Source organism: Elephantulus edwardii, unplaced genomic scaffold (genome assembly GCF_000299155.1).
Source record: "Elephantulus edwardii isolate Elephantulus edwardi_28Jun2011 unplaced genomic scaffold, EleEdw1.0 scaffold00007, whole genome shotgun sequence".
Taxonomy (NCBI): Eukaryota; Metazoa; Chordata; class Mammalia; order Macroscelidea; family Macroscelididae; genus Elephantulus; species Elephantulus edwardii.
This window is the reverse complement of record NW_006399757.1, coordinates 36,600,964-36,616,869: the sequence shown is the minus strand read 5'-3', so window position 1 is coordinate 36,616,869 and position 15,906 is coordinate 36,600,964. Positions and strand designations below refer to the sequence as shown.

Here is a 15,906-nt window from a genome sequence, read left to right as displayed (position 1 = left end):
ATGCAAAAGTTGGGAACAGAGAAGAAGATTCAGTAGTTGGAAAACATGGACTCGGTGACAGAAATGGAGCTGGAGAGAGAATGATTGAATTCTGCACAAAAGACAGGCTGGCAGACAAACTTTAAAACTACAAATATGCAGCAAGAGAGTTGAACTTCCCTTTCTCTAGGAACTCAAAATTATACAGACACCTAAAATACTTTAATCCGTGCTTGGAAGGCAAGTGGTTAAAAAGCAAATTAATTTTCCTAAGTAGATTATTAAAGATTTTTAATGTATTCATGTTGTTTGTAAAAATACTTTACCCAAACAAAATTTAAAAGCTATATTCTAATACTAAATATTTTTTTTTAATATCTACAGCCTTCTAAGTATGTAATCACTAGGGGAGAAAAGATCCACCAACAGAAAACCCCTACAGAAGACATAACTGATAGAACTTTGGAACAGCTATCAATATAGAACTAAAAGTAGAATTTAAAAACTGGTTACAAGCTTTTAATAGCTAAATTCAAAATCAACTAGCTTAACATTCCACACACTCATCACATTACGGAATCACAGCTTAGACTAACCTGAAAACTCCAGCCCATTTCTTAAGCAGTGTTTCATTGTATTGATCTCTTATTTCAAATAAAAGGTCAAAAAGCCGGTTCACTGGAAAACCATAACCCTAAAATACAAAAATAAATTTTTAAAAGAATATAAACAAATCAAAATGTGAAAATATTCATTAAAATGTCAGGAACACTGAAAACTCATTTAGAGGTGATCATTATGTCATAATATATGCTATTCTGAGATTATAGAGGAAAAATTTCCTTCTGACTTATTATGGGTCTAGAAAGAGTTTTATGGGGCAGGAATAATTTTTCCATTTCTCTATTTTTAGTTAGGATTACGGTATAAGACTTAAACTGCATTGTCATGGACTTCATAGCTAGATGCCACCGCACTGATTTTGACTCATGACAATTCTATGTGGTAGGATATAAACTGCCCCACAGGGCTTTCTCGACTGCAATCTTCACTAGATCTTTCTCCAGAGTAGTGGCTGTGTAGGATCAACTATCAGACTTCTTAGTAGCCACTGAGCCTTTTTTGCCACCAGAGCTCATTTAAAATGTATTAGAAGTCAGGAAATGAAGGTAAAAATTCCATTTGCAATAACATGTAAGAGAACAACAAATACTTACAAATGTTTTTCTCTTACCAGAAAACAAAAATAAACACTACTAAAGGCTAACACCACCAAAGGCTATACAGAGATCAATATAACTTATATATACATCTGTCAAAAATTGTACTGGCGAGGGGAAATCCCTCACAATCCCTGACATTACCTTTTAACTCATTGCCACCGAAGCTGAACTAACTCAGAGCTGACCCTCCAGTGAGCTTCTGTAAATTACACAGGAGGTTGCTCGTCTTTCTCCCTAGCAGTCACTGGTGGATTTGAACCACCAGAGGCGCCACCTGGGGGTTAGTAGTACAAAACTCCCTGTGGACCACCGCAGCAGAGCTCCCTTTACAAGTCATATAAATTAACAAAGGCAGTAATATAATTTACTAAAGTACTTCTCAAAATGTATTATGTAAAGCACTAAATCTAAGGGATATTCTAAGGTAAGAGAAGGGAAAATTACAAGGATAAATATATCAGGAAAATACAGTCAGCTCCCTTTTCTAAATGTATGATGTTGTTGTGTACCACAGAGTCAGAACCAAACCATAGGTGACCTTCCGGTGGCGTTCCTATAGATCACATTCCTTTTTAGAGGCTATTAATCACATGGGAAGAGACTGTCCATCCTCCCACAGAGCAGCTGGTGGCCTTGAACCGTGTGTCTTTAGGATTGCAGCACAGTGTCTTGTCACTAGGCCACCAGAACTCCCTTTCTAAATTTATAGTGCAGATTTTCTCTGAGCAAGGTTCTTAGTGAAGAAATCTGTTGTACTTCATCCAACATTTCCTAAACATTTTGGACCACAGACTCTTTTTAAAGTAGCAATACACTTGGAAAATGCTAGTCTACTTTTCTTGCAATGACCTTAAAAATCTACAAATTAAGACTGGAAACAAAATGCAATTATGTTAAAAACCAATTTCCTATTATCACCAAGGAAGGGACAAACTGGAATCTTAAAATTTTATTACAGCAAAAGCAAAAAAGGCATTGAGCTTTTAAAATACTTCTGCTTTAATGAAATTTCACAGAAGAAAAACAAAGCCCCCAAAGAACTGACTGACTCACATTCATCGAATTGGTAAACATGAAATAAGACAGTAAGAAAATGAATACCTACAGTTAGTACACCATGTGGTTTCCTATAGATCACATTAAAAACTCAAAACAATGTTGAAAACTAGTAACTAATAAAGCTATTTTTACAAAGAAGAATCTAAAAATATACAAGTTAGTAGTAGAGGCAGAATATAAATTCAAAATCTGTGTGAATCCAGAATCAATACTCCCTACCCTAAGGCAGAAATTCCATCTTCTAAATCTGCATAGTCTACTTTTTATTGGCTACAAAAATATTTTATTCTAACTGAATTAGGTTAATATTTTAAAAGATGGTAGTATTAATCCATTCCTGTCCAAGGTTTGTAACTTGGGAAGAAAATGGGGGGGGGGGAGAAGTGCATGGTATCTGAGGAATATAAATGAGGTATCTGAGGAATATAAAACTGGTTACTACTAGTTTGCAACAACTAACATATAATAAGACTAATTGCTGTTGCTGTGAGGTGCTAGTGAGTCAGTTCTGACCCACACTGATCTCACATACAAAACATCAAACATTGCCTCATATTTATAATTGCTGCCATTTTTGAGGTCGTTTTTGGAGCCAAAGAGTCAATTTTTTTTCTTCCCCTAAAGAATATGCTGCTGCTTCTCTTTGTTGTTGTTATATTGTATACCATCAAGTCGGATCTGACTGACAGAGGAGGAGACTGCCCCTCCTTCTCCAGCAGAGCATCTGGTGGATTTGAATCACATGTCTTCAGGACTTCAGCGCAGTTTCTTGCCACTAGGCCACCAGAGCTCCTGCTTCTTTTTCATTTTTATTAATTGGGTTTTCATTCAATCATTCATATTCATTTTGTCTTATAACGTTAATTACAATTGTACAATGCCATTATTTACAACGGCTTACCGAAACCTGGCTGTACACTCCCTTTCCCTTCACTCACTCCATCCATTAACTAATCTCGGTTCCCTCGCCCTCCTTTTCCAGACCTGTCAATGCTCCACAACTTTTTTCCCTTCCCCTCCTTCAGTTATACACGTCAAGCTATCTCTTGTGGTCTCCTTCATTTTTGCTTACCCTCTATTTTATCAAGTATGATGTCCTTTTTAAGGATTGGTCCCCTTGCTAAAACAGCCAAGCTATGTGAGCTGAAGAATCACTACTCTTGTTTTGAAGGAGCACTTGAACTGTACTTCTTCAAGACCAACAGCTCTGGTGGCCTAGTCTGTAAGAAGCTGTGCTAGTAACGCAAAGATCTGAATTCATCAGCAACTCTGAGAAAGATTGAATTGATAATCTCCTCCCATGCAATTTACAACCTTCAACCTTGTTAGAAGATCAGTTATGTGTCAGTTCCTATTTAACAGCAATGAGGTTTCCTCAAGACAGATTGATTTGTTCTTCTAGTAGTCCACAGTAAATTCAATATTCTTTACTACTGTTAGAATTCAAATGTATCAATTCTTCTTCACTCTTCCTTATTTACTGTCACACTTTTGCATGCATATGGTGGTGTTTTGCAATGTCGAGTTGGAAGTGACCCATAGCTGACCCTCCAGCAGGTTTTCTGAGCAATTAATCACATGGAAGGAGATTGTCCCTCCTTCTCCCACACAGTATATTGTGGATTCAAACCTTATGCTTTTGGGATTGCAGTGCAGCTAGCTTACATGAGTAAATAAAAATACTATGGCTTGGAACAAAAGGAATTAGTCTTCAAGGTAGCGACACCCTTGCTTCCTAACATTTTAAAGAAATCTTTTTAAAGCCGATTTCTCCAATGCAATATGACCTTTGATTTCTTGACTGCTTCTTTTATAGGTATTGATTGTGTATCTAGGTAAAATAACATCTGAAAACTTCAATCTTTCATCCATTTATCTCCATTTTGCTTATTGGTTATGAACATTTTGTTTGTTTGCTTTACAATGAAGTAGAATTCCTACTGAAGGTTGGAGTCTTTGATTTTCATCATCAAGTTTTCTTCATCTTCAGCTTCAAGTTTTCTTTATCTTCAGCAAACAAGGTTATGCTGTCTGCATATCAAAGGCTGTTACCAAGCTTTAGTCCAATCCTGATGCCACATTCTTCTTCATATAGCCTAGGTTCTTAAATTATTTACTCAGCAAACAAACTGAATACATATAGCAAAAAGATACATCTTGGCACACACTTTTTCTGATTTTAAACCATGTAGGGAAGATCCTCTATGAGGTGGATTGATTCAGTGACGGGGTAATCGGGATGGGTGTATCAGAGGCAATGCGATTGGCACAGGATAAAACAGGATTTAGGGCTGTTGTACATAGAGTCGCTATGAGTCGCAAGCGACTTGACGGCAAATAACAACAACAACAGTATTCCTATGTACTATTCCATGTAGTTCTAGGTACACGTTGCTTATGAGCACAATTAAGTCATTCTGGAAATTCATTCTTTTCAATGTTATCCCCAATTTGTTATGATCCATACACAAAAGTCTTTGCAATATCAATAAAACAATCAATATGAACTAGGCTAGAAACAGGTCATTAACTGTTCAGATACAAATTCAAGTTGCAAAGGAAGAAAATTAAAACAAGTTCACAAGAACAAAAGTACAATCATGATCCCACCTGAATTTAGAGACCATCTCAAGAATATATTTGTTTTAAAAAAAGAACCTATTTGATATACTAAACACTACTGACAGAAGACTAGATGAATTGTGAGATGACTTCAAAGATATTAAAATAAATTAGTTCTTAAATAAGGTCTGTATGTTTTAAAAAATGAGTCCTGGTGGCACATGTAAGGCTATTTACTCACCTGTAAAGTATCTGCAAATATTACAATGAGGTTCTTCAGCTCCAGAACAAGATCTGGATCAGTGCAGTAGGACTTGGGAGGGAGTCGGGGTGGAAACACAGATAAACAAAAGTCATTTAACTACTGGTAAATAAAAATAATTATAATCTACAATCTAAAAATAAGACAAATTATAATAAATTTGGTAGACCCACAGTAAGTTTTCTTAATTAAGTGAAAATTCTCAGAGAAAAATTGTAACATGAAGTACCTAAAATTACTCAAATATATGAAAAATTTTTTCCTGAAATTTATGTACACTAAACTTCAGTCAGGAAGCTCTAGTGGCTTAGTGGTAAGGTGTTGAGCTGCTAAACCAAAGGCAGGCAGTTCTAATCTACCAGCTATTCTGTGGGACAAAGATGGGCAATTCACAGCCTCTGAAAACACGCTGGATGGTCAGCTATGAGTCAGTTTCAACTTGATGGCACATAACAACAACAAACTATTCAATAATGTGATATTTATACTTCCGTCTTTAGAAGGTAAGGAAATCGTTATCTTGATAAACATTTTCTATATGTTGTTTGTTGTTGTTGTTGTTATGTGCCGTCGAGTCACTTGCGACTCATAGCGACCCTATGTACTAAACTCTGCTCTGTCCTGCGCCAATCGCACTGTCTCTGACACTCCCATCCTGATTACCCCAGTCACTGAATCAATCCACCTCATAGAGGGCTTTCCCCTCCTACGCTGTCCCTCCACCCACCCAAGCTTGATGGCCCTCTCCAAGGACCAGTCCTTCCTTACAACATGTCCAAAGTATGTCAGACGGAGCCTCAGAATCCTTGCCTGCAAGGAGCTGCCCGTTTTAACCCTTTCCAGGATGAATCTGTTTGTTTAGCTCATAAATATTTTAGCTAAAAATATAGATGATGTAACATTTGCTAATTTAATATTTTTCCCATGTACAATTTGGTGACACCAATTATTACATCAATCATACTTGACCACTATCACCATTAATTGTCAACTTTTCCATCACCATAAGCAGAATTTTCAATTATTTGCTATTTTAAAAAAGACACAACCAAATTAGTTTTTTGATACAAGAATAAGATATTTAAATATTTTTTATTAATTTAAAAATATTTAAAATAAACAGTGAAAATTACTCTGTCCTCTTTAAGAGTATTTGAAAGGATTTTGAGTGTGTGATAAAATTCAAAATATGTTAACATCATGGAGCTAAAAAGCTGTATAGCATATTTTAAGAGCCTCTAGTAGTGCAGTGCATAACATACCAGTTGCTAACCAAAAGATATTGGAAGCAGGAGTGGCAGCCACTTCCTAAGCAACATGCCTCAGGAAGGAAATTCTATGAACTTTGAGAAACAATATTTATCAAAAGGCTCCAGGTCTTTTGTTCATAGGGTCGCTGTAAGTCATGCAAGACTCGATGGCAATCAACAACAACCAAAAGGTGAGTCAGTGATGTTCACTAGCTGCTCCTCAGGATAAAGACTGGCAGTTTCCTCATACAAAGATTGACCACTGTGGGAACCCAGAAATCTCTCTCATGAGTTGGAATCAACTCTATAGCAGTGGTTTGAGGTTTTGTGTTTTTCATGGATTTTTAAAATACTATATCCATACCTATACAAGGAAGAACTGTTACATATTCAAATATAGACAAAAAGCACAGATGAACAAACAAGATTCCTAACAAATTTTTGCAGTCTGAAACTGACTGAACACACAATCAATAATCATTAATAATAATTGGTGACTGGAAAGCAAAGCTAGAAACAAAAAAAGATCTGGTAGTTGAAAACACAGTCGTGGAGATAAAAATGTGCTGGATATAATATGATGCAATTTTATACAATCAGTGATTCACTCATTGTAAATAATCTTTTTTTTTTTTTTACAAAAACACAAAAATGGTGATTTTTACATTGGACCCTGCCTGACAAATATACACCAAAGTCAATTATGGAACAAGCTATCAATTACACATATGCAAGTTCAAATTGAAAATCTAGAAACTGAAAACACATCAAAGAGAGCCAAAATATGACCATGAGTTAACTTTACCTAAATTTAAAAGACAGCACAAAAATAGATTTGATTCACTGAACCCTAATGACTAAAGAAGACCAGATGAGTTGTGGAATGGTTTCATACATGGAAAAAACAAAAGGTCATGAAAATGACAGACATGAAAGAACAGAGAGAAGCTAAAGCAAAAGACAGAAAGTATTAAATAACAGAGCTAAAGAGAAGATTCCAAAGGGCAGCTCGAGAAGACAAAGCATTTTAACAGAAAGTGCAAAGATCTGGAGTTAGAAAACCAAAAGGTAGTATGAAAAAAGTTAAGAATAAATTCAAGCCTCAAATTTTTAATACAGAATGATTCCATGAGAAAAACCTTGAATGATGCAAAATGCATCAAAAAGATAGAAGGGATACAGAGTCACCATACCAAAAAGAATGGTCAACACTAAACTATTTTACGTAACATATGATCAAGAAATAATGGCACTAAAAGAAGAAATCCAGTAAACAAATACAGCCCCTGGACGTGTTCATTAATTACTTTTTTTTATTTTTGAAAGAAAATAAGAAGATGGCTGCCTGGTCAACTGAGTCAGAAAAATTCTTATTTTTCCCCATTTTTTAAAAAAGGTGATATAAAAGAATACAGAAATTATCAAACAATAACTTCAGTAACATTCAAGTAAAATTGTGCTGAAGATTATTTTTAAATTGTTGAAACAGTATATCAACAGGGAACTGCCAGGATTCAAGCTGATTCAGAAGAGGCTGTGGGCTATCATTGCTGATGATGTCAGAAGGATCTGGGTTCAATGCAAAGAATACCAGGATGATGTTTACATTTTACTTAGTACAAAGAGGCATTCAACTATATGGATAATGATACATTCAAGGACAGCGTTAAGAAGAATGTGAATTCCACAATACATAATTGTACTCATAAAGAACCTATACATAGACCAATAAGCACTCATTGTAACAGAACAAGTGAAGGCTGCATGATTTAAAATCAGGAAATGTATGTATCAGGGTTGCATCTTTTCTCCATAAATATTCCGTCTGTATGCTGAGCAAATAATTCAAGACATTGTTTCACAGAAGATCAATGACTACAATCTTCAATACAGATTACATCTCAGTATAAAGAAAATAAAAATTCTCACAACTAGACCATTAGGCAACATCATGATAGATAAAGACTAAAGTTGTTAACAATTTCATTTTTCTTGGAGTCACAACCAACAACCAACAGCCATGCAAAAAGTAAGGATGCTAGTTTAAAGATTAAGGTGCACCCGCTCAAAGTCACAGTATTTACAATTGCTTCATAAGCATGTGAATAATGAATAAGGAAGATGGGGGAATACTTGATGCCTTTGATTCATGGTGCTGGAGAAAGAGTACTGATTATACCAGATGCTTCCAAACAAACAAATCTGTTTTGGTGGAAGTGCAACAAGGGGGCTCCTTAGTGACAAGGATGTTACCAAGCATTTGGCTGCTAGACAAAAAGTGGTGGTTTGAATTGAACCACCCTCTGTGGAGAAAAATGTAGCAGTCTTCCATGAAGATGTACAACCTCAGAAACCTTACAGACTAGTTCTACTCTGTCCTACAAGATGGGTATGCACAGAAATCCGCCAACAGTCACAGCTTTGATTTTTAAATTATACTATCATTTTATATATTCAGAGCTGATCAGAATATGAACTGATAAAATATACTGCCCTTTATTAATATGTTAGAAAAAGTTGTATTTCGTAGGCTAAATAGTGGTATTAATTTTCTCTATTTCTGACAAATAAAAATAAATATATAGTCTAAATATATATTAAGTTAGCAAACACCCAAATATTTAAGCTAACAATCACCAATCATTTATTTTAATCTCTATCATGGGCAAGACTATGATGAATACTAAGAATGATAATATTTTAAATAGGGAAGGTTTTTAAAAAGTACATTATTATAATTACTTTATGAAAAAAGTTCATACTAATTATTAATTTCAATAATCTACTACTAGTAGGATGTTAATTATTCCACAAAGGCATATTTAGAAATATTGGATCATTCTAGTTTAATCTATAAAGGTTTAACATATAAAGGTTACTTATTTCAAAATAATTCTTACAATTACATATTTTTAAGAAATTCATAATCACAGTGTATTCCTGTAAACAAACTGGAAACATCGAAGAACATGTTCTACTGAGTTTTAATAGTGGAGTTTCTTTTGGAAACAAAGAATTTGGAATGATAATTAAAAATCCTTTCTTCACTGTGCTGTTCAGTGATCTAATGAAGAGGTCAGTTGAGACTAATGAGACCAGCTTAATTCTTCATTTTCAATAAAGCTGGACTAAAAATGTCTTGGGAAGTCCCAGTCAGCTGCAAAATCACAGCCTGATACCACTAGACAAATAAAAGCCTGGCAATACTAAATTCTAATAACTTTAAGGGGGAAAAAATCAACCACACAGAAAGATAGTGGAAGTTTTTCTGTAATATTATATATTTAAGAAGTCCTTGAAGTAAATAAAAATACATTAACATAAATGTTCTGACTTACTGAATGAGCTCTAAGAACAGCAATTATCTTTGAGAGGGCCATGTTCCAAAGTTCATCAGTGTATGCCCTGGTTACTAATCCTTGAGTCACATGTAAAATGTGATCTTCCACTACAAAAAACCTAAAAAGAAGCAATCACAAACATATGCTATAAAAAATTCAAATAGAAAATAACTATTTTTGACAGTTAATATTAAAGGATAATAAAGATATTTCCATACAGGATACATACCCTACAATTTGAGTGAAATATCTTCTATAGCCATCAACTGTTTCATGCTTTAAATAAAAAAGAAAAATTCATTTAAACTAAAAAACATGAGTAACATAAAACATAAGTTCCTACAAGATCATTCACTTAACAAGTATTTCCTGAAAGCTTACCATATACTATATACTTTAGGACAAAAAGTCCTGAAGATTTTATGCAACTTTGCAGGGAATTTGATAACCAAGTAACTACGATTTCAAAATTTGTTCTTAACAGGCTGGTTCAAGCCACCATCCAAGGCGCACTTGTGCTATTTACATTACCCTCCAACCTGTTCTCCCCAGCTTCCAGGCTCATCCTCTATTGTCTATGTGTCATACAGCAGAGTGATTCTCTTAAAATGGTAATCAGAGCCTTACATCTGTGAAAATCCCACTGGTAATGTCATCTAATTCCATGGGAAAGTTAAACCCCTTACCAATAGTCTACAATTACTTACAATTTTACTACATTCACTATTTTCACAAAACAAATAATAGGGAGATATTTAATCATAATTTTGTACATAAAAATTCATTGCATGTAATAGTTCAGTATCGCAAATAATTTCGTTTATATTAACTTCTAAATTAAGTTAAAAGTGCCAAATGACCTAGCAACCTCAAATGTAGGTATATATTGAGAAAATGAAAAGGCAGGAATGCTAACAGAAATCTGTGTATCAAATGCTTTGCTTCATTTTTGACATACCCAAATGGTAGACATAATCAAGATGTCCATCAGCAGATAAATGTATAAACCAAATGTAGTATATACTACTCAGTCATAAAGAGAAATGAAGTCTTGATGTATGCCAGATGATGAACCTTGGAAAAATCATGCTCAGTAAAATGCCACAAAAGGAAAAACACCATGTGATCTTACTTACATGAAATAATTTAATGAATAATAAATTGAAATCCGAGATGTAAAATAGTATTTTTTCCAAAATCTTCAGGGATTCTTTTTACAGTTGGTAGTTAAACAAGGTACATCATATCATCAGGAAGTAATATTTGCTTCTTCATAGTAATGAACAGTCCCTGACATTATATTAACTTTTATTATATATCTTCCATAATAGAATGCATATAAGCTCATAATGAAGGGCTTAACTGCTATATACTCTCAAGTACATAAACCAATGATGGAAATGAAAATGTACAATAAACATTTTTTTTGTTGTTGAACCGTACTACAGGAGGCTATGAAAAACTGAAAGCAAGTTAAGGTTATAAAAAGTGACAACATAACCAATTCATTCATTTTACATACTTACCATATTTGACTGGGGCTGCAATACTAGTCTTGCTTGTTTCTTTCTTTGTTTCCGGTAATAATTTTCAAATGTTTCCTCATTGCCCTAAAATAAAACAAGCAAAATAATCATATTCGTACACACACATATATGCATAGCTAAAAATTCTCTGCCGACAGGGAGTTATTTTCACTTTATAAAAACTGGCATATATAATAAAAAATTTTAAAAATATACAAAAACTGGTGTATAAATGCTGAATGGATATTTCACATTGCATGGCAACAACAAGACTAACTATAAAGTTAAGTAAGTGGTCCTGGAAGGTAAACATGATGTTGAAGGTTGAGGGGCCTCCATCCACAATTCAGACTGCGGCCAATGCCCAGAGTCTGTAGAGTTGGGCCATTGTCCAGAAAGACCCAGAAAACAGAGGATTTTTTTTAACATAAGATCATTTTTTGAGCTTAAGAATGAATGAGATTGTCCCCACCAAAATTTAAATTTGCTTGATAATAAAAACCTTGATATATTTGTCTTCTAATTTTTCCCTCCTAGAAAAGAAATGCCTAACTTGTGCGATCATGGTATTTTTTAAAACAGAAAAGTTGTCTTTTAAGTTTCCTATTTCATAGATGGAGAAAAAATGTTGCCCTGAGATGAAACACAGTGAAAATCTTATTCATACTGTATTTAGATGGTACAGAAGATGATATTTTGGACTGAAAAGCTGATATTGAAATAGGTTTAGCAGTTTGAGAATAGCAAGATAATTCATGTATTTTGCATTTGGGGAAGATATTAGTTTTTAGGGGTTAAAGTATAGTAACTTAAGGAGTCAACTGCATAAGACACAAAAACAAGAAGGAAGAAATTAAAGCATACTAATATAAGGGTGTATGTGTGAGAGAGAAGAGAAAAGGTGTGAAAGAGAATGGTAAGGCTCAGAAATAACATCTAAGCCTAATAAAATGGAAAACTATGTAACAATGAATGAACAAAAACCCAACTTTTCTGTAAATTTTTGTTAAAACACAATTTTAAAAAAAACCAAACAGAAAACTACTCGTGCTGGTGAGGGTATGGAGAGATTGAAGCTCTGATAGATTGCTGACAGAAATGTAATAGTCATGTAGAGAACAGTATGGTAATTCCTTAAAAAGGTGGAAATACAACTGATTCATCAATTCCACTATTAGGTACATATCCTAAAGAAGTTAAATCTGTGACCCAAATAGATACATCCATCTTCATTGCAGCATTATTCACAATAACAAGGATATGCAAACAATCTAAGCGCACATTAACAAATCAATGGATAAACTATGATATATATATATACATCATGAGAGGCTATGAAATTCAAAAGATACTATATACCATGGATGACTCTACATGACATTATGCAAGTGAAATAAGTTCATCACAAAAAGACAAATATTTTATGAGTCCACTATTGTAAAAATCTAAACAAAGCCTTCCATGCAGAAAGAAACCTATTTTGATTGTGTGGACCACACATACTATTTTGAGGTGAAGAACCAGTAAGACGTAAGAAAGACATAAGCCTTTAAACATGCCCATACACAGGTCTGGCAGACAATAATTCTACACGTATCTGCATATGCTTTAAGTATGTGCCGGTATGTCATGGGGTCAACAGAAGGCATAGTTATGTAAACTTCCAAAATAAGCTGTATCACCTGCATAAAGCAAATTGTTGATGAACAGTCCTCCAATCCTTTTTTTTTTTACTGTTTTTTTTCTTTTTTTGTTTTTTTTTCCTATAATTATATTTTCTTAATTTTCATAAACATTTAGTCCTCCAATCCTAATCCCATATTATTCTTCATACAGTCCAGATTCTTATTTACTCGGCATACAGAATACAACTCTGACGCTCACTCTTCCTGATTATAAACCATGCATGTTTCCTTGTTCTGTTCATACAAGCACAAATAAAAGTTCTGAGATTCTCACCCCTCTCAATGTCATTCATAAAAAAGTTCTGAGATTCCCACCCCTCTCAATGTTATCCATAATTTTTATGATCCACACAGACTATGTTTTTGCATAGTCAATAAAATACAACTAAATTATCTTTCTGATTTTCTCTGTTTCCAGTCAAGATCCATCTGAGAGCAGCAATAACCCTGCAGCCACAACCCTTCTAAATCCAGCTTAAATTTCTGGAAAGACTCTACTGATGACTATTTCAGAAATTTTTAAATAATTTTCAGCAAGATTTTACTTGCATGTGTTATTGTTATTATTTGATAATTTCTGCACCATTGGATCACACTTTTTTTAATGGAAACTACTATGCGTTTCTCCTAGCCAGTTGAAAAGGTGACTGTCTTCTAAATTTCTTCACATAGACTAGTGGGCCGATCCAGGGTTACCCAATTCTTCAAACACTTCAACTGGTAATCCATCCATTTCAGTGGATTTCTATTTTTGTCAATGCCTTCAGTGGAGTGTGGACCTCTTTCTTCAGCACCACTGGTTCTTGTTCATATGCAACTTGTTGAAATAATTCCATACGGACTAATTTCTTTTTCTGATACACTGACAGTATGTTCTATTTTTTTCTTTTTCGGCCAGTTTATTTACAAAATTTGAATTTCCATACCTTCAGAAATCATAAATGATGAAACAAAAGACCTAAATTGGTGTCAGAAGGTACAAGAAATTTTGTACTCGAATGTAGAGAGTCCAAAATAAAGGGAAGGAATTGTGAATAAAGAGATGAAGAGAAGACTTCAAAGGGAAATTAAAAAAGATAAAGTATTATTACAAACTATGAAAAGAGCTGGAGTAGAAAAGCAAAAGGAAAGAACACACAGGATATTTCTCAAACTGAAAGGAACAAAAAACAAATTCAAGTCTGGAGTTGCAAAGGATTCTCTAGGCAAAATCTTCAATCTACTGTTACTGGACATGGCAAGGGAGGTACTACTCACTCCTAGAATGATCAAGAACAAATCATTCAATCAAGAATCACTCCTAGAACAATCGAAATAAAAATCAATATAAAACAAAAAACGGGAGCATTTGCCCATAGGATAAAGGGATTCATGAAAATGAGAATGCCAGAAACTGTGAAAAGTAAGGCTACAATCTGGGTATTATAATCGTTACAAAACAAAATGTTCATGAATAAGTGGTTGAATGGAAAAACAATATGCTCTCAAACTGCTTTTTCACTCAAATCACACACACACCTACACACACACAGACACACACAAAAGTACACAAAACAAAAAAAGTCTAACAAGTTTTTAAAAAGTGAGTACCTTACATGCCATGAATATTTCACAAATATCTGTAGCATTTATATTTACAGCAGCCTGAACTTATGGTCAGTCTTTTGAAAAACAAGCCTAAAACAGCTACATGTCTCTTTAGTATGTCAGGAAATACACTTACCAAAACAGAGTAAATGTGCAAACATCGGTAAACAGGGGAAAAGTCAACAAGATCTTGAACAGTTAAGACCTGAAAAATAAAACCATTCTCATAAAATTATAGGCCAAACTATTAGCCCTTCATTGGAAAAGTTAAAACAGACAAGGAGACTCACGGATTTCATGTTGTAACATTCATTTGTCCCACAGGAAGAAAGAATATAAAGTTATACCATTTTAATTTTGGTTTTATATTTGTTCAGTAGTTAATTCTTAATGTTGATTATAATTGCTGACTGCTTTAAGGTAATACAGTGTAATACTACATACTATATATATATTGCACATGAAGGGCTCCTAATGATAAATAGTTAAATAAGTGCTCAGATGTTAACTGAAAGGTTGGCAGTTCAAACCCAGTCAGTGTTTCCATAGGAGAAAGATATGACACTCTACTTCCATAAGGACTAAAAAAACCCCCAAATGTACTGCCTTAGAGTCAATTCTAACTCATAGCAAGAGAACAGCCTCAGAGGGTTTCCAAGGCTACAATCTTTACAGAAGCAGACTGCCACATCTTGCTCCTGTGAAAGGGTTGCTGGGTTCACTCTGATCATTGCACCCATCCTTTCCATAAAAATTAGACCCTACAAAGAAAGCCCTAGGGGGCAGTTCTAGTCTATGTCTTGGGGTAATGAGCTGAAATACACTTGATACTATCCAACAACAAAAGTATATAATAAGGAATTATTATAAATAATTATTGTTGTTGTTGTGTAACTCTACAGAGTTAGAACCTACCCATAGCTGACCCTCTGGCAGGTTTTTAAAGGGAGTTAATCACACAGGAGGAGACTGCCCATCCTTCTTCCATAGAGCAGCTGGTGGCCTCGAAGCAAGTGCCTTCAATATTCTAGCATAGTTCCTTGCCACTAGGCCACGAGAGCTCCCTATAAATATGTAATTAATATGGAATATAATTTTTATAGGGAACTCTATGGCCTAGTGATAAGAAGCTGCAGAGCAATCTCAAAGGTACATGTTTCAAGTCCACCAGCTACTTTGCGGAAAAAGGATGGGCAATCTCTTTCTATGTGATTTACTGCCTCTGAAAATCCACTGAAGGGTCAACTATGGGTCAGTTCCAACTCAATGGCACACAACAACATAACATAACATATAGATGAAAGTTCAAAGAGGGAAGAGTATAAATGTTTAACACGCCTGGCAGACTGTCAGGAAATTGCTATAGAGGAGTCAAACAAACTGCTATTGAGCCAATTCTAATATTTTTTTTCTATAATTATATTTTATTAAT

General features: G+C 34.4%; 1 protein-coding gene across 3 annotated transcripts in view; it reads right to left on the bottom strand.

The window, feature by feature from the left end:
* Nucleotides 1-15,906, bottom strand: part of EXOC6 (exocyst complex component 6) — a 254,131-nt gene that overhangs the window by 145,279 nt on the left and 92,946 nt on the right. For 2 of the 3 annotated variants that reach the window (XM_006880347.1, XM_006880346.1), the window contains exons 8-13: nucleotides 14,611-14,679; nucleotides 11,203-11,286; nucleotides 9,906-9,952; nucleotides 9,674-9,794; nucleotides 5,065-5,136; nucleotides 576-673 (exon numbers count right to left, since the gene is read on the bottom strand). In XM_006880347.1, the coding sequence (XP_006880409.1) occupies nucleotides 576-673; nucleotides 5,065-5,136; nucleotides 9,674-9,794; nucleotides 9,906-9,952; nucleotides 11,203-11,286; nucleotides 14,611-14,679 (491 nt within the window). The remainder of the gene's footprint in view (nucleotides 1-575; nucleotides 674-5,064; nucleotides 5,137-9,673; nucleotides 9,795-9,905; nucleotides 9,953-11,202; nucleotides 11,287-14,610; nucleotides 14,680-15,906) is intronic. The other variant, XM_006880348.1, reaches the window with a different exon arrangement.